The sequence below is a fragment of the Dermacentor andersoni genome, chromosome 9 (genome assembly GCF_023375885.2).
Source record: "Dermacentor andersoni chromosome 9, qqDerAnde1_hic_scaffold, whole genome shotgun sequence".
In the NCBI taxonomy this organism is placed as follows: domain Eukaryota; kingdom Metazoa; phylum Arthropoda; class Arachnida; order Ixodida; family Ixodidae; genus Dermacentor; species Dermacentor andersoni.
In genome coordinates, this window is record NC_092822.1 from 22,102,215 (window position 1) to 22,120,279 (window position 18,065).

Here is an 18,065-nt window from a genome sequence, read left to right on the forward strand (position 1 = left end):
GCAAAATGAGGAAGGCGGGGGGGGGGGGGAGGAGAAGCCTTTGAGTAAAAAAAAAAAAAAAATGAAAAAGCCTATTTAACGCAATGTTGGAATCCTAATGACGCGAAGCTGGTTTGAATTAGCGAGGTAGCAGCAGCAGCGGAACGCCAGCACAGCTAGCCTCGTCGCCTTTAGCCAGCTATTAGCCGTCTGTCCCACAAGGAAAATGGAGATGAATGTACGACGCTTGCCAAACGAAGAATGTTAATAAGAGATGTATGCTCAGAGAAGGCGAGACACATATCTAAATACATTTAAGGCTTCATACCACTCGTGTCACAGTGGCACATCTAGTAGACTACAATACAGATAGGCAAAGAAAGGGCACATGCCCTGTGCCAAAGCTGTCTGGGAACATGCGCTTTGACCCAAATTGTCTACATGCAAGACAGCAGTCACCACATACTAGTGCCTCAAGTTGTCTCTACATACCGCAAAAAATATATCCAGCAAAGAAATGACGACAAATGACAAATCCCGGAGAAGAGGCAAAGAAAGCTTTGCTTTAAGATTGTTGCTGAAGATTGTTCCGAATTGGAAGTGGCAAGGAGCCAAATGAACAGACAACGCTCTGATGCAGAGGGAGAGGTGGAGTCAGATGATACCACTCTTTGAGGCAGCCAGCACAGGCACCTACCTCTGACAGCTTGCCTCTTGGAATATTAAAGATTGGCAACTATGCATCCTACCTATTTTATGAACTAGCTTTTCTGGCATCAGAAAATGGCATCACCCATGGCATAGTCAGTGCTTATCAGATGACATGTCCAGAGTGGGTGATTAAGTATGTGCTAAACAAAGATAAAAAACACAACTAAAGCTTCAAGTTGTTGTCAGCACAACAAATTATTCCAGCATATTTACACATTTATTTCACACTGAAGCATCTTATGCAGCTAAGATTGTTGCTGCTTTTCCGTCAGCAGACCTGGTCTGTACAATTTCACCATTGAAGCAGTTGGCCTTACGCCTGGATGTCCTCCAAAACTATGTCTAATGTATTTTCCCAGAGAAAGCAGATCACTTCTTGGACTTCTTGCATTTCTTAACCTTCTCCACCTTGTCCTTGTGTCGTTTGCTGATAGTCACCACATTATCTGAACAGAGAGAAAAAAAAAATAGAAAGGGTTAAGCAATTCTTCGTCAAATAACCAGCATGGCATTGATGAGGTATGATCAGTATGCACATAGAAAGTTCAGAAGTTACTTAATTTGCACTCTCTTTAAAAGGTTCTAAACTAGTCCTGAATAAAGGAAATACTTGCAACAGTTCTCACGTTACCGTTTCCGGAAACGGCTTCATGAGGAATTCTAGACACACCGAACGCTCTTAGGAGGAGGATGCTCAGAACAGATCGTGTGCAAGTGGGACAAATAATTTATTTCGTTTTCCTGTTGTGCCTGCGTTCGAGACACTAATGAAGAACGTTTGACTGATTTATTCATTTATTAATGGGATTTAATGCCCCAAAGCAACAATAAGACATTGTAGTGCAGGGCTCTAGGTTGATTTTGATGGCCTGTGAAAGCCCAGCGCATGAGTTAGACTCCGTGCCCTCCCCCAACCTCACGCTCATCAGCATAATTCCATAGCCATTGGGAAATGACAAACCTCTGCAGCATCCTTCAGAGAGCATTATTTTATTCATAGGCCTTCGAGCCAACCTCTAATAAAACCATTTTATTAATCACCATAGTTTTATTTGTTTGGCTGAAAATACATGATTGTCATGATGCTGCAAATGGAAGGTGACATTAACGGTCTAGGGCCTCTAGCACCACAGTACACATTCACCACGCTATGGCATACACAACCACACAAACGGCAATGTCTGCACTGCGTGCCCGATAGCAGCAAACGTGTAAAACAATACCAGGTATGAATGCAAACAGCATTCCCTGTTAAGCAACGCAAACATTTTAACAGTGCTAGGTACACTTTTCACTGCAACGTTTACATGTGACAGTAATCATATGCATCTTCAACATTGCTGCCATCGATCAGGTGAACAAAAGTCCAGTGCAGCAGGAACACTTTGCACATTGCTCCCTGTTATTTCTCTGTTGTGAAAACTGCGCTCCCTAATTATAGACCTGGGAATATCCGAATTTCAGAACTTTATTCCAGGTTCTGCAATGCCACGTTTCCTTTCTCTTGGATTAGCTGCTGCTGTGAATATGGCGTTCTTCTGCTCAGCACAACGTAACAGGTTTAATTCCCAGAAACAGGGGCAGCAGTAGCTCCAGTAGGGGTTAAATTCAAAAACACTTGTGTACTGAAAATTGGGTACATGTTAGAGAACTACACGAGCCCCAAATTAAATCTGGAGCTCCTCACTACTACATCTCTGACGCCATCGTGTTGCGTTAGAACATCAAAACCCCATCCATCAAGAAATTTTTCTTAGCATAACCACTTCATTTCCTTTAAAGAAGCAGCCAGTTATTATCTCTGAACATTTCAAGTCCCACCAAAAATTATATGTTCACCTTGATTACAGCTAGCACACCAGTCTATAACCCCCCTTTTTTTTGTGACTCTAACAATGTTATGCCTCTCTGCTGTTTATCACACTGCTCTCAATTTGCTTTTTTTTTATATTGTTAGTTCAATTTCCAGCCTAATAAGTGAGTACTCATAAAACACACTGATTATTATAAACTGTGCTTTTCAAGGGCCTTTGTAGGCTTTCAAAGCACTTACCTGACCCAAATGGCATAAAACGCTGTCGGGCAGTCTCGTGGGCCGAGTAATCGAGCCGTGGCTGCTTTGAAGGGCTTGCAGCCTGTGGTTTATCTGGACACACTACTTTCTTTGTGAGAGTAGCCATGCCAGAAAAAACACCTGAAGCTGCGAAATAGGCCAATGTGCCAAAACCCAATCAAGACCAAGTTTACAGCATCATCAACAGCACGGTATCAAAATGCAAGAATGCAACAGCAAAAATCAAAGGTACAGACAGTGTCAAAAGCTTGCGGACCACAGGATAAAAAAATATTCTGATTTTCCAAGAAGTTTGTGACTGCAAAATTATATTGTTTTCACACACTATAGTACAGAAAGGAAATCCAAGTACCAAGCTGCATGCTCCAGCTGCAAAAATACGTATTCAGATTTTTCTCAGCTCCTGTGATATAAAATTTGATGCTGACTGTAGCGTTTGGTTACAGCATGGGTAAACAGAACTTGTCTGCATTCTCTGTGGTTTGTCAACTCAACATGCAGGTCTGCATAGCCTAGTATACCATAATTTTCACCCTATAGTCAAATATGAAGAAAGTTAGAGCACACCAGACTTACCAAGCGTTAGCTGTTCACCTGTTTCCTCTTGTACCAAAACAGACAACCGCTGAGTGTCCTGAATAAACCAAAGAGAATGTGACAGTTATGAGTTTAAGTCCTCTAATAACTGGATCTCCACTCGACTTACCCCCCGATGCTCGTTCCTGGTGAATTCATAGCTATTCTCTCCAATTTGGAGCACAGTATGATTGCCACCTCGGAGTGAAATCTTCACTCCATCCAGGTCTGAAATCTTAACCTGTTTCAAGAGACAGTGAAAACGGCCCACAATTAACACTCAGATGTCAAATGTACAACACCTGCTGTAAAATTACCAGGAGCTTCTCATCCAAGAGGCATACTTAAGAGCTGTTTTATGTGTTTCTTGTTGAGCAAACATCACCACTACATGGCAAGTACCTTACACTCACACTCTCTACTCAATGTCCAGTTTAGCACTCCATTTAAAATTCGCCAAATGATGCTAAGCCCGATCTACCATAAATAACAAAAGTTTGTGTGACAGAGCAAAACAAAGTTATTTTTTTATAACACTGCTTATAAGCTCAATTTTTGTCAGGCCGCAATTGTCCAGTAAACAACTGGAAGAACAGTTTCAAGTACTAAAAGAGTACTCACATGAACTCTCAAATTTATATTTTATTGATGAATGAAAGTCCTTGAAACCCTAAAAAGGATACTGGCAAGTGTTGAAGTACCCTAAATAATTTACTAGAGTAGCTTTCCCAAGAACTGGTTTTGGTTTCATTTTCCCATCCATTAAGCCACTACATCAGACCACACAAAGAGTAGTAGCACAGCAGATGACTGAGGGAGCTGGAGTGAGTGCCAAAACATTGACATTCTGCTCCCATGTGATCGCCTTCTGTGTCATGACACTTACACCTCCCGAGAAATGTAACTGGTTTGCAGAAAAGCTATTATAGTGAGTTCTCTAGGGCGCTCTGAGGCTAGCCAGTAATTATTAAGCTTTCAAAGTCTAGGAATTTCATTTATTCGAAAAATGAGAAGTTACAATGCCAAAACAACATGACACTGCCAAAAATGAGAAATGAAATGACAAGTTACGATATCAAAACAATGTCACAACAGGCCAAAATGTTTGTTATTTCATTGCTTCTCGTCTCTGTAAGCTTACGTTTACTTTGACGCTGATGGTATGTATGAGTTGTGCAATAAAATGCATTCGTTAGTTCACACGCTAGATGTCAGTGTTGCAACAATGCCTGATTTGTTATGTTTCCATACTCACGTCATTTGGAGTCTGGATGAGCCAGAGGCGGTGCTCATCTTCCGAAATTTCCTCTGCTGGGAGGGCAACACTATCAGTGGTAGCAGAGAAGCCAGTGGGAACTTGGTACCTAATTGTATTGAAAAGTAATATGAATTGAAAGTGCACGCTAGTCCCACACATTAACAAAAGCACTAATGCGACATTAATGAGTACAGAAAAATAAGGGGAGCCCATATGCATCGACAGGTTCCAGTGCGAGTAAGCAATAAAAGAAAAATTCAGAGCAGCAGTGGATGCTCCGCCACGCAGTGTGAACATCTGTTGAGTCCTTAAGTAAACATACTAATTTGAAAGAATAAAACACAATGATGGCTTCAGGATTGTTCATATGAGATAACGAGTAATTTCGTAAGTATGAGTCTCTTCCCATGGCAACCCCAGCACAGACAAAAAGACCCAGAAAACGCCAAACTAGTGGAATGTTGCAACAGACTGCAAAATCACTTGACATGTCAAGTGTTCCCCACTTTCGTGAACTGATGTACTGGGAAGGTCATTTGAGCAAGCTTGAATGAATTCTTATAACATCGGCTACTGAAGCATCCGTGCGCTCTATCACTGAACTTCAAGAAGTTGGGTGCAGTGAAGATTTTAAGAGCCTTTCTTCCGACTCTACTTGAGGCCTTCAAAGTCATTTTTCCTCCTAATGATTGCATTCAAAACTGCATACTTAAGGCACTAAATAGGCGCAGTGTGGCCCTTAAATACTGGACACATTCTTCCTTCAAAAAGGAACTGTCTGAAGGACCCGCTGTGGTTAGCAACCACTCTGCTTTTCGATAACTACACCGTGGCTGACATGTAGCTGGAGTTATGAACCATAACTCCAGGTAGAACAGCTAGTCCAGAGCCGCATTAGGCAAGGAGAAGGAAGCGCTCTGAAAGAAGGATCAGGTATCTATACGCAGAAGTACGACTAAACAAACTGAAGGTCTCTGACCTGGCAGACCGCGTTCCTTCACGGAGTGTAGGCAGAAGCGGCTTGGAACGTTAGCACAGTTTACTATGATATAATTTAGCGCAGAATATCACTATATGCAACATGAAAAAATAAAAGAGAAAAGGTTGTGTGCTGCTGAGCAATGCCAAACAAATGCCTTCAAATACTGCTCTCACTTTCAATCATAACAAGTTCGGACTCTGGTCTTTTATTTAAGTAAGCACTTCTCTCACCTCCCCCGAAAATCGTCCAAGCTAGAACCTCTCAATTCAAGTTTCCGCCATTGGCGCGTGGATGGAAGGGCTTTAAAGTGAGGTGTCACGGTGCAGGACACAGGAGCGCCCTTACCTCTACCTCCGTCGTGTACGGTGGAGGCTAACTTGAGCGAACTGTGGACAAAACTCAGGCATGTGGAGCATGCCACCCGTCTACTGCTTACAGGTCAACATAATCTTGTACACTTACATCGCCAAGTTCACTTAGATTATACAGCTGCGCAACTACGAAGGACGCAAAAGTGACACAAAGTCCGAAACTCCTGTCACCCGTTCGTGTGTTCCAATGCCTATCCCATGCAGTTGCATCGATACTTACCGTTTAGCTTCCGCAGAAGGCATGGCGAGATGTTTGCAACGATAGAGAGGATCACAACACTTCGTGCATTAATCAACACGCCATAGAAAAAACCCCCGAACACGGTCTCCACAAGCAATACGGCACGCCGCGCGCATCCATTTGGCTATGGATCGACTATCGTTGACTCTATTCGTCAACCTATTAGTCTGCGCAGCACTTCTGGTTTCGATTCCTTTTGCGCGCCAAGTCGACCGTGTGCCCGACGGAAAAGGAAGACACATGTGGAGCACACTGCGTGATTTATCACATGTACAGCAAATATGAGGACACTGTGATGTTACAGTGCATGATTGATTTTGATGTCGCCTCTTTGTCAAGTGAAGTAAATTGTCAACCAAATGGATTTAGAATTACTCCCGTACGCTATAGGGAGTTTTGCCTCAGTAGTTGTTATAAAAACAATTACAAAAGTATTTCCATTCAACGCAGTAATAGTGGCATTATTAGGTATGCAACACAAAAGCATAGCTGTACTTCACGGTCGATGCGGTGCTGTCATGCACATACACTGGAAATAAAATGCAGCTTATTCAATCTTGACCGCGCTGTACTCTCGAGGCAAAATCGACAGAAATTTGGACGTATCTCACATGCGCTAACGTGTCGGTCACATCCATGTTCTCGTCAGCACTACCACCATCATCATGTTCACCCGCGCTGGGATAAATGAGCTACTTTAACTGTGCGCGTGATGACATTCAAGCTACAAAGAGTTGACCATGGTGATGCCGGTTTTCCTTACTATCCACGCCATAATTCTAAACGAGTTCCAGTATAATCAGTCAGCTAACATCATTAACGCGATTAGCATTCTCTGGAAACTTCACCGAGTTAGCTGCATGTCTGTTTGTATACTTCCGTATCTAATCTCTTTCACATGCCAATTAGTGACACAAGTTGCCTACTAGCTTAAGCCACAAGGCACGTGCTGGATGCTGTCTTGCTGAGCCAAGAGCCTGGGTCACAGCATTATGTCATCGCCAATTACACACCTATCGTAAGAAAGATTGTTAATCGCATTAACGTGCCAATTATCTTCAAAGGCTGGGCGCGCCGCCATTGTTTATTTCTTTCAGAGCAATCGTCTATTCATCTGTCCCGACTTCTCAGTCAAATAACAGTAATTTGATCCTACTTTAACCTATTCCAGTTTTTCATACCTTCCTGCACCTGTCGGTGCGTTCAAGCCACCCGATTCTTGTCCATCCTCCACTGCGGGTACGTGCCATGTCTTGAATAGTCATCATCATCTGGAATGCACCATCAGGGACCTCTCAAAATTCGCCTTTCTTGTGAAAGGCATTCTCTGAGTCATCGACGCTGCGGCGAAAAATGTCCGCCCCGAAACAAAGCGCCGGGAAAGACAACAATGCCCCCGTCCTGACAACGCCGACTCCGCGCTGCTCCAGCAATGCCCACGGGACGTCCAAGAGCCGGCGGTCCGCTACGTCGGCGGCCAAGAAAGAGGCCGTGTCCGAACGGGCGGTCTCCAGGCAGGTGAAGAAGCCCGCCATGTCGGCCAGCGCCGGCTCCAAGCCTGTGATTCTGGACACGGACCAACTGGACTCCCTGCTCAAGGACCTCCCGGCGTCAGATGCGGCCGTAGCTGAGAGCGCGTCGTCGAATGGCAAACCCGCAGAGGACCAAGGCGATTCGGTGGTGAAGGGCGCGCTTCGCGGGAAAGCCGTGTCCGCGTCCACGGGTCCCGTCAAGGTGGTCACCACAGAGAACCACCGCGTCGTCACTGACGAGATCGGGTGAGGCAATTAGTACGTTGGTTGCAACTCGCGTCGGATTCACGTCAACGTGCGCTTTGACACATTTCTACCGGCTGGCTCAATTCCTATAGTCCCTCCAGTTTCAGTATCCATCGCGCTTTCTTTTTTCTTTTTTTTGTCTACCAGATGTTGTAGTTCTCTTTTCTCATTGCATGCATGGACGAATTTTCGCCCGCGATATGTCCGTGCGATCTCCAACGTCCCACGGATGTGGTCGTTCCTGTATTGTCTCACTCCTGATCTCAATCTCAGCAACATCATTTCAGCCATACTTGCATTGGATGAATGTTTGACCTTTATTTGTTACTGATCGAGGCCTTAACGGCTCTGTGTAGATGACCGCTGCTAATCCCGCTGTCTTGTACACTTGACCTTTTTAGCTTGGCTATAGGTACATATAGTACACCCTTGTCTCGCAGAACAAATGAAGCATTGTGTGCAACCTGAAAGCCACAGCCTGCTGAAACCACCCGTGACAACGTGAAGACATATGAACGGATGCGGCACCGCATATACCGCTTGAAGTGAAGACATCTCGCCTTGCTCGATACGTACAGTCAAGTTCCTGATACCTTACATCGGTGTCGACAGAAAAAAAAAAGAAAACGGCAGCCCAACCACAAGCTGCAGTTAGATGAAAAACAGTGTGTTTTAAAAGCTGAACACTTGGTTACGCGAGGGACGCCGTAGTCAAGGGCTCCCGATAAATTTTGACCATTTGAGTTTCTTTGACGTGAACCCAATCCTTCTGATTATTTCAGTCTCATGATCCGGATCCGCAGCCACTACCTGTCCTAAGTAGATGTATTCCCTTACCACTTCCAGTGCCTCACTACCTATTGTAAACTGCTGTTCCCTTTCGAGACTGTTAAACATTACTTTAGTTTTCTGCAGATTAATCTTTAGACTCACCCTTCTACTTTGCCTCTCCAAGTCAATGAGCATGCATTGCAATTGGTCCACTGAGTTACTGGGCTGGGGTGCCATTGGCAGGCATTCTCAGATCATGAACAGCAGGTTGCCATTATCCCTCAAGAGAAAAGTGTATAACAGCTGTGTCTTACCAGTACTCACGTACGGGGCAGAAACGTGGAGGCTTACGGAAAGGGTCCTACTTAAATTGAGCACGACGCAACGAGCTATGGAAAGAAGAATAATAGGTGTAACGTTAAGGGATAAGAACAGAGCAGGTTGGGTGAGAGAACAAACTCGAGTTAATGACATCTTAGTTGAAATCAAGAAAAAGAAATGGGCATGGGCAGGACATCTAATGAGGAGGGAAGATAACCGATGGTCATTAAGGCTCACGTACTGGATTCCAAGGGAAGGGAAGCGCAGCAGGGGGCGGCAGAAAGTTAGGTGGGCGGGTGAGACTAAGAAGTTTGCAGGGACAACATGGCCACAATTAGTACATGACCGGGGTAGTTGGAGAAGTATGGTAGAGGCCTTTGCCCTGCAGTGAGCGTAACCAGGCTGATGATGATTATGATGATGATGAACGTGAACCCAAACTCCTGTACACGCACAAGCGTGCTTGCATTCCGCCCCTTCGAAACGCGGCCGCCGCGGTGAGAAATTGAAACCGCCACATGCCTCGTGCTCACGCACCACAAAAACTGCGGTTAGGTTACAGTTACCTTTAGGTTAGGTTAGGCTCAACTATAGAAGAGCAGTGAAACAACTGGTCTCTCCCTTCTCTCCGACAGATTCGATGGCCCCCGAGAGGACACGACGACGACGTCATTCGAAGCGCACGTGCGCATGCGCATGTCTCGTCCGCGGGTGCCGGAGGGCAAAGCCTTCGGCAAAGCAGCGCGGGAGGACCAGCCTATGCACGGCCGAGGAGCGGCCACTTCCCCGGGCGACCGACGATCATTGTCGCGTCATTCAGCCTCGGGTAGGACGTCGTCGCGATCAGCATGTCCCGACTTCGGCGGAGGCGTCGCCAATGACCAAACCGGTAAAACTTGACGGGCCAAGCTGCCGTCAATTCAGGAGCCAGACAAACAAGTTAGGTGTAATTTTGTTGTGTATAGACGAAGTCGAGACTCCTATAGCTTCGATTGCATCATCAATCCAGAGCAGGGAAGGTCGAGCGGCATGGGCTACAAGACGATCAAAGCCCACATACTGATTATGACTACCTAAGTGCGCAGACTATTAATGCAGCACCGTGGTGGAGTGCTTAGATTATATTCCCCACCGTTCACATATATATTCAGCATCGATATTAGCACTGTGCACACTTAGCAATAATTTCACGGGGGTGCATATACAAACTGTATAAGGCATTACTGCTAATATTTATTTGCTGGTTCTGCACGTACGTGTCCCTTAATCCTTCACTCTCGTGTCCACTAGCGAAATTTGTAATCTTAATAAGCTTAATGTTCCGTACGCGCCTAGCTCCCGTATCTGGGAATCGAACCTACTATACCACGCCCAGCGCGTACATATGGATGAACGGTTCGACGGCTATTCGTCATGTCGGACATAAAAACCATTATTTAATAACATTTTGAGATTGTACGATGCGAAACGTTCCGACGAGCGACGCCCCGCTGCTACATACCGAGAGAGGTTCGGGTCACATATAAAGGTTTGTTTGCTCACGTGGTCTTGCCGACGCATCGACCGCGATCGCCGCCAGGTGCTGCTGTGGACACGTACACCTCCTAATGAGTAGTATATGCAGCAGTAGTAATAGTGCAGTAGTAGTATAGTAGACATCTGCACGCACGTCAAATGCTGCTTCTGCGCTTCAATAGACGAGACTCAGCCCACCACTCAAAATTCGAGTTCACCAATTATAAGTCGAAATTTCGACGCACGTGGCTGCTGTCTGTTGCTGTGGCAGGGATTGGAGACAGTTCGCGGCATGTGAAAACGGACTTTACGACCAACAGGCTTATAGCTTTGAGCCCCTGACAGATAAAATTCCGCTATATACGTTGTCGAATTCGCCATCATGCTGATTGGCCCAAAAGGCGGCATTCAACAACGCACATGGCGAAATATTGTCAGTGTCCAGGATAACATACACTATACCACTGAATCTGCAAGTGTTCCGCTCATGCATAATTATAGTAGATGCAAATACTGGTTCCCGTGTTCAGCTGGCTTTCGACGGAAGCCGCAACACGTTATAACGTGCGCGACGTCGCCCGTTCCAGGTGCTCGCACCACGTGCGGCTGCGACCACGGTGCCTGCTGCTGTTGCTGCTGCTGCTGCTGCGCGCGCAGCAGCAGCGATCGAGAGACGGCGGCCTGCTGCAGCGCCAGTGGCAGCAGCACCTGCTCGTCCTGCTCGCAGGACGAAGCGTACAAGACGGACGCGTCGTCCCCGCGAGACCAGTGGTTCAGCGCCGGCAGCGCCTCCTCGACGTCGGCCTGCAGCAACTGCCGCGAGCCAGAGATTGGCGCTCTGCTGCGCACCAGTAAGCGCCGAGCGCGACGTGCGAATATTTCGTTGCAGTGACATATCGAAACGGCTTCGGGGACAATTCGCAACGAACGGGCGTTTCGAATATAACGTGACCAGAAAGGCTGTCGCTGCGTTTTCCCAGTTGGCAGACATCGCGGACAGCGAAGACGAGTATAGGAATACTTTAGAAGAGCCTATACGGTATTTCGTTATATGTTGAACGAAAACCGAGCAGTCCAAGCTGGTTATAGAGAGCAGGCTTATGCGCTAAATGTAGATTGACATGTCACGTAGTTTGATTAGTTTGATGCACTTTGTGGTATACGTTCGTTATACGCAAATATTCGTTATTTCTATGCATTGTAGGGAGAAAAAACGCAAGCGAGGAATCCATTTACTGAAAACTCTATATGCGGGTACAATATAGGCAGTAAATATTGCGTGTCTCTTGAACTATGTCCCAGCGTGCAGTAATGACAGTGTCCTGGACGCGCGACATCGTGTGATCTTGCTCCAGTCCACTCCCATAAACGCCGGAATGTAGCATCGGCGCAGCGTCCACGTCCTGCCCGAAAGCCAGAGTCCACCTAGCAGACATGTCCATTTCGTCTGCTGCTGGAGTGCTGATTGGCTGTGGACCTTCGCTGCTGTGGACGCGCAGCCCAGCCCAGCCAATCAGAACTTCAACAGCGGACGATATGGACATATCCACTAGGTGGACTCTTACAGAATACCTCCCCTGAACGCCGTGTTTGCGACATGCAAACAGCTTTCTTGAGCTGGCACCGGACGCACCGAGTTCGATATATCCACTGTCCAGTTCGTTATATGAGGGAGTTATTTTACGTGAGTGTCGGTCAGTAAGTTTCGCGTGTTCGATGTTGAGAATAATTCGCTTTATCCGGGTTCGTTATATATATTCGGGTTCGACTGTGCTTATAGTAAATGGCTTATCAAAAGGACGGCAGACACATGCGGCCTAAATGCGTGGAGGCGAGATCATCTCAATTAGTACTCTCGAGATCCTGTGGACTGCTGCGCGTGAGTGTACAAAGCATGCGTGCTGCCGCTTCTGCAGTACTTTTGAGGTAGGGCACCGAACGAAGATTTACAAAAGTCCAGAGTTGCATTATGGCCGGAAGCTCCCGTTGGAAAGGTCTATATATATTCGTTCCTCACCTGCATATACGACCACGCAGTATGCTTACCTTTTCCTCGCTCGCCTTTCTGCTGACCGCAGCCGCCTCTTTCTGCGAGACCTTGGCCCAGGCACTCAGAGTCGAGCAGCACGGAACCAGGAAGCACTGATCGTCACCTTCCGAGATCCGAAGAACGCCGTGCAGCCATAGCGGGAAACGTTAGCTTCCACTGCTCCCGCACTCTCTCTGTTAATACAATGTCAGCCCTCCGGTGACCGTTATTTCTGACCGTATATCTTCAATAAGTTGAACACGGTCGGTCCTGGAATAGCAGATCCTGCAGAACAATCTGCCCGCGGCAGTTTTGTTATGACAGTACGAATCGACGTTCGTATTCAAGCTCTATCAGTAAATTACTCTTCTGCAATACCAAGGAAGTCGGTCTTATATCTAGCCAGAAAAGACACAAGAACGAAAGACAGCTAGTTGGTGCGACGGCGCCTCGAAGTTCACGCAGCAATCTGTTCACCGTGACATCATGGACATCGTCCACTGAAGGAATCTTCTCGGGTCTAGTTATCTTTTTTTAGTGAAGATTGACTGCACTGTATTCTAAAATCTCCAAAGATTGGGCTCTGTTAGTGGTGCCAAACACAGCACGCCCCCTTAAACTTTTTGCGATGATGCAGATACATTCACATTTTAATTTCTTTAAAAGGCATTAACGACAGCAGAACAAGCTACAGAAAATACTTGGTAATGTTCTTTTTCTTTAATCAGGTATTATAACGACATGAATGTATTTCCTTTCTCGATACAATCATGTTTGCTGAACTCCATTTCTGCAGTTTCGGTGAGACAAAACTGGCTACGGTTAGGAGACCGGGATCGGTGATGTATTCCGGGTAGCGACCGAAAGTTTAGGTCGCCGTTTGTCTTGCCGTTTCGTCGTCCATCTTGAAGTCAAAATTGACATTACACTCTGCTTAATGAACACCATTTCATGGGTGATATTATATAGGTGTGTGTGTGTGCGTGTGTGCGCGCGCGCGTGTGTGTGTGTTCGTGTGTGTGTGTGGACCCTCTGTGACCTCCAGAAAAAGTCTTACGACCCATTTGGGTGTAATGACCCGTCGCTTGAGAAAAAAAGCACTGGCCTACATATTGACTTATAGTGTTTCTCTCGAGTACATCCCTTTATTTCAAACAAGAAAGCTTTCGGTTTCAAAATAACAATGCGTATATACGTTTTATCTGAAAACCAGCACTGTCAGTGGCGCCCTGCACTGACACTGCTAATGGCCAACAAAGCTTCAAGGTGCGGCCTGCTCGGGGCGATTCTCGTTCGGTTCCCGGTCCGTCTGCACGGCTGCATTCCTGGTGTCACGACAGCGGACTCTCTTCAGCAGCGCAGCGAACTCGCCGCGCGTCCTGACGATGACGTCCCACAGCTGCTGGTGTATCTCCTGCAACGACTGCCGCTGGTTGTCGTCGCCGTCAGCGCCGCCCACGCGGAAGTCAGCTTTCCCTGTAGCGGCGCCACCGTCTTTGGCAGGGCGACGACTGGCCCGGCTACGACCTGGTGGACCGCAGGCCAACCGGGATCTGGCTTCGATCAACGCCAGCCTGCATGCGCCATCGTTGACAGGACCGAGGATTGCATTTGATGCGCATTGCAAGCTTCGAAGCCATACCATAGAATCAGGAATAGTCATACGACTAAAGCTAAGATGAAGCCGCACATGTACACATACGCGCTTTCCAAGCGAGGCTGCACCGGAAGCAGTCTTCACCTGTGTATCTATAGAAAAGTGCTGACGCAACAAAGAAAAAAATCTGTCTTCTTTCTCCCCCCCCCCCCCCCGCCTTACTATGCGTATGACTGCAGACTTCGTAATCACAGCATGAAGACGATTCCTAGAAAGCGCGACAACTCATTACTTATGTTATTTTCATTCTTTAATGACACCTAGTGAAGGTACGCCACGCCAAGCGTGACTTTGTGCGTGGATTTGGGGATCTTTGAATGCTATCGCGTTCCACTTTTAAAGGCGAAGCTTAAGCATCCTCCTTTGTTTTTTTTTTTTTTGTTTCCACCGACAGCCCCGCAATACACCAACATCCACTAATGAGCAATAGGCAGTAGGAGGCATGTCTTGCGGACGAGAGAGCCAATTGGCTCTTCTGGACCAAGCCCAGCGAGCCACTCCTGCCAGTGGGGCTCTGGAACAGAGGCCCCAACAATCGTGCCTTACTTTATTGATCTTTAATAAAGTTTTTACTTACTCACTCACTGCACAGCTGCCATTAGCGCTCGCGCGCGCACTGCACATTATATAGTCTTCCTGCTGAGCAGCTGCGTTCACCACGCCGTGGTGAACGTCCAGCTAAATTTACGCAATCCTCTGACCGAAACCGACAGCTTTCTCTTGGTCTCATCTCGCGCACCACCATAGAAAATATATTCGGCAAGAAACTCCGGCATCGGAGCCAGCAGTCGAAGAAGCGGAGGACAAAAGTCACTCGCGAGCGCGAGCGGTGGTTCGAGGCTCGGCTGGGCGCTCTTGGGCGCGGCCGGCCAGGACTGGGTCCGGGCCACGCTGGCGTGGACTGAGGGACCGCGCCGTTCCCACCATATTTAGTGGCGAACTCTATACACGGCTTCTCGTTACGCCTGCGTTGTGAGACGCCTTCAGCGTTACGCTGAATCTTGCTATCGCTTTCAATGCCTCCTCGCCTTCTGTCGAAACTGACAATTTCTTTATCGGTATATAAAGAATTTCGCCCGGCTGCATCGCATTCTAAGGAAGACTCTACTTTTGTTCAGCCACAACGGCCCAAATACGAAACAAGCACTTCTGAATCCCTGACATGACGCTCACGCACCGACTCTTGGAGGGGTTCAGGGCGAAATAAAAGAAAAAGGGGGGGGGTAAAGAAGAACACCTTTGATATTTATTGTAATATGATAGAAAGTTGTGCGAGTTAGTACGGTAACATATTCTTGGTTTCCAGCACGAAGCGACACACACACACAGCGCTCGTCCTGTCTTCTATAGTCTGTGTGTGTGGCACTTCGCACTACAAACCTAGATCTTTATTGTCTCTTTTAATATTCACATATGCCATTATTATAGCGAAATAAACGAAAATAAAGTTTTAAAAGTATACTACATAGTGTCTCTCTTTAGTGGCTCCGTTTAACGGTCCCGTACACTGTAATATGATTTACACCCCTAAAAGTGAAAAAGGGTGTAAATGTGTCTACAACTCGCACTCTAATGGTGTAATTTATATAAGGGTGTCAGTTATAGAAACATTTACACCATTTTTTCACATTTAAGGGTGTAAATTGTTTTACAGTGATAATGTGTATAGTGCACTTGCCTCAGCGCGTCGTTGTCGGCCTCGAGTCGACGCGTGAGGTTGACGCGCTGACCCCTCTCGGCGAGCAGCGACTCCACGCGGGTCCTGGACTGGCGCTCTGCTTCACACAGCTCGCGCTGCTCTTGCTCCAGCTGAGCGACCTGTGTGGAGATATTGTATGCGGACTGCATAATGCACACGGTAATACGAGTAGACTGTATAGCGTGTGCAGTCGAACGCCTTTGTAAGGACGTGCTTCGGGGCCTCCGAGATTATTCGTTGTACAGGTCACTTCGTTATAAAAGTCGTGCACCGCACAGCTCACCGTAGAAGCGGCACATAATTATTCCTTCGTTATACAGGTATTTCGTTACAGAGACGACGCTCGACTGCATACTTTCGCATTCATCGCAATGACATTATATTACTGATTTTATTCTTTCTCAGTTCTAATTTTGTATAGCTCGTGTTTTGTATAGCCCCCTCTGCTGCAGTGTTTTAATGACGCTGGAGATATTGTAGATAGACAGATAGATACATAGATACATAATTAAATATTTGTGTTTATAAAATGATTTTCCTTTGAGGGTTGGTGGTCCTATAGTCACGTGGTCCTAGTTCAAGGGAGGAACTAGTCCCCAGAACCACGGGTGACTGTAGGACAATGTATGGGAAAAAACACAAGCGAGCAGGCACAAATTAAGGTCGCAGAGTCGATTCCCTATCGCGTAGGCCGCATTTCGGTAGGGGCGGATTGCTAAAATGCTCGTGTACTTAGATTTAGGTGCACATTAAAGAACGTATACTCCTGGCGGTCAAATTTAATCCGGAGCGCGTCTCCACAGTACGGCGTCCATCCTAACCCATTGTGTGGTTTCGTTACGTTAAACACCCTCATTAATTAATTAATTAATTAATTAATTAATTAATTAATTAATTAATTTATTTATTTATACTTTTATTTATCGTGTTTTTGCAAGCGTATACGTTCTTGTTTCCATTGTTCTACGCTCACGTTACTGATGCATTGTACGAGTGTTTGCAAAAAGCCAGTGGATCAGCAACCGCTTCGCAACAGCCCCAAGCAGCCAATGAGAACACGGATATATACCTCAAAGCGAAATTCCTGCAGCAGCTTTCTCATCTTGAATCCTTCGGCGACGCCATTGGAGTCCTGCGACTTCAGCTCTTCGACTCTTCTCTCCAGATCCGCCGCTGCGCTCCCGAGTTCGGCGTTCTGTTTTTCCAGCGCGTCGCACTTCGCTTCCACTTGCGAGCACTGGCGTTCCAGCGCACGTGCTTCTTCCTTAGCTTTGGACACTTCTTGCATCAGCGACGCGGCCTCGCGTTCCAGCTCTCGCAAGATGGCCGACTCCTGTCGAGCGGCGTCTCTGCGAAGTTGCTCGACTTTGAGGTCGATGGCCCTCAAACGCGCTTCCAAGCGAAATTTCTTGCGTTCCAAGCTGTCGACTTCCTTCTCGTAATCGGCGTCCCTCTGCTGACGCAGCGAGAGCTCCTCGAGGTTGAACGACAGCGCCGATACCGCGGCGTCGCAGTCGAAGTTGATTTCGTTCGACATATCTCTGCAGCTCGCCCGTGTGTCACTTTAATTTCTCCTTCTGCGAATATACACAACAGATACAACACACACCATAAATCAGATGAGGTGCGTTAATATTTTAACGCTGAGATAAAGCGAGCGTTAAGTTTCGCGACAGGCTGTGCACTTCTGTGACGCAGAATTGCAAAGACTATACGCAGTGACGCAGGACCACAACTACAAAGAAACTATAAACCACTAACCTGTTCGATGCCAGAACTATGAAGTAAACCGCCGTGCGTCTCACCAAACTTAGAATGAATGTCACTTGCAATATATCCTGAATGTATCTTATCAAAAGACGAACGTGCGCGGACAAAACGAAAATCGAAAGCCAGAAACGCCGTCTGCTAAAAAGTGGCGATGACAATGATAGTAAATGTGTATCGAAAACACTTTTAAATTTAAACAGCAATATTCGTGCTATAATTTTAGAAATTTAATAAAGTAAGATTGTTTTAAGTTAACCATAATTGTTAATTTGCTGCTAATAGTAAAATCACGTGATATAGTATGAAGCGACATCTGGCGGCATTTTTTTAGTA

The 18,065-nt window shown here is 46.5% G+C and overlaps 3 protein-coding genes across 3 annotated transcripts; 1 reads left to right on the top strand and 2 right to left on the bottom strand.

Annotated features, from left to right (window-relative positions):
• Nucleotides 1-885: 885 nt before the first annotated feature.
• Nucleotides 886-6,323, bottom strand: LOC126527249 (uncharacterized). The gene is made up of 6 exons (XM_050175000.3): nt 6,172-6,323; nt 4,596-4,704; nt 3,471-3,581; nt 3,341-3,398; nt 2,744-2,890; nt 886-1,136 (listed from the first exon to the last, which is right to left on the bottom strand). Exons 1-6 carry the CDS (start codon nt 6,192-6,194, stop codon nt 1,060-1,062), a joined length of 525 nt encoding a protein of 174 aa, XP_050030957.1. The 5' UTR covers nt 6,195-6,323; the 3' UTR covers nt 886-1,059.
• Nucleotides 6,324-7,545: 1,222 nt separating this feature from the next.
• LOC129383843 (uncharacterized) lies at nt 7,546-13,047 on the top strand. The gene is made up of 4 exons (XM_055068769.1): nt 7,546-7,970; nt 9,698-9,951; nt 11,165-11,428; nt 12,656-13,047. Exons 1-4 carry the CDS (start codon nt 7,546-7,548, stop codon nt 12,721-12,723), a joined length of 1,011 nt encoding a protein of 336 aa, XP_054924744.1. The 3' UTR covers nt 12,724-13,047.
• Nucleotides 13,048-13,731: 684 nt separating this feature from the next.
• On the bottom strand, nt 13,732-17,886 carry LOC126527251 (uncharacterized). Its single transcript, XM_055068628.2, has 4 exons — nt 17,724-17,886; nt 17,032-17,539; nt 15,942-16,081; nt 13,732-14,180 (listed from the first exon to the last, which is right to left on the bottom strand). Exons 2-4 carry the CDS (start codon nt 17,497-17,499, stop codon nt 13,868-13,870), a joined length of 921 nt encoding a protein of 306 aa, XP_054924603.1. The 5' UTR covers nt 17,500-17,539; nt 17,724-17,886; the 3' UTR covers nt 13,732-13,867.
• Nucleotides 17,887-18,065: the final 179 nt, after the last annotated feature.

Excerpts from the sequence above, each read along its gene's own strand:
- LOC126527249 (XM_050175000.3), bottom strand. The coding sequence starts at position 6,194 with ATGCCTTCTGCGGAAGCTAAACG. Across the intron at positions 3,399-3,470 it reads CCAGGAACGAGCATCGGGGG|GACACTCAGCGGTTGTCTGT; the intron begins GTAAGTCGAGTG and ends TGGTTTATTCAG. Across the intron at positions 1,137-2,743 it reads TTTTATGCCATTTGGGTCAG|ATAATGTGGTGACTATCAGC; the intron begins GTAAGTGCTTTG and ends CTCTCTGTTCAG.
- LOC129383843 (XM_055068769.1), top strand. The coding sequence starts at position 7,546 with ATGTCCGCCCCGAAACAAAGCGCCGGGAAAGACAACAATGCCCCCGTC. Across the intron at positions 9,952-11,164 it reads CGTCGCCAATGACCAAACCG|GTGCTCGCACCACGTGCGGC; the intron begins GTAAAACTTGAC and ends CGCCCGTTCCAG. Across the intron at positions 11,429-12,655 it reads TGGCGCTCTGCTGCGCACCA|CCGCCTCTTTCTGCGAGACC; the intron begins GTAAGCGCCGAG and ends TGCTGACCGCAG.
- LOC126527251 (XM_055068628.2), bottom strand. The coding sequence starts at position 17,499 with ATGTCGAACGAAATCAACTTCGACTGCGACGCCGCGGTATCGGCGCTG. Across the intron at positions 16,082-17,031 it reads TGCAGGAATTTCGCTTTGAG|GTCGCTCAGCTGGAGCAAGA; the intron begins GTATATATCCGT and ends ATCTCCACACAG. Across the intron at positions 14,181-15,941 it reads GCCGACAACGACGCGCTGAG|GCTGGCGTTGATCGAAGCCA; the intron begins GCAAGTGCACTA and ends TGGCGCATGCAG.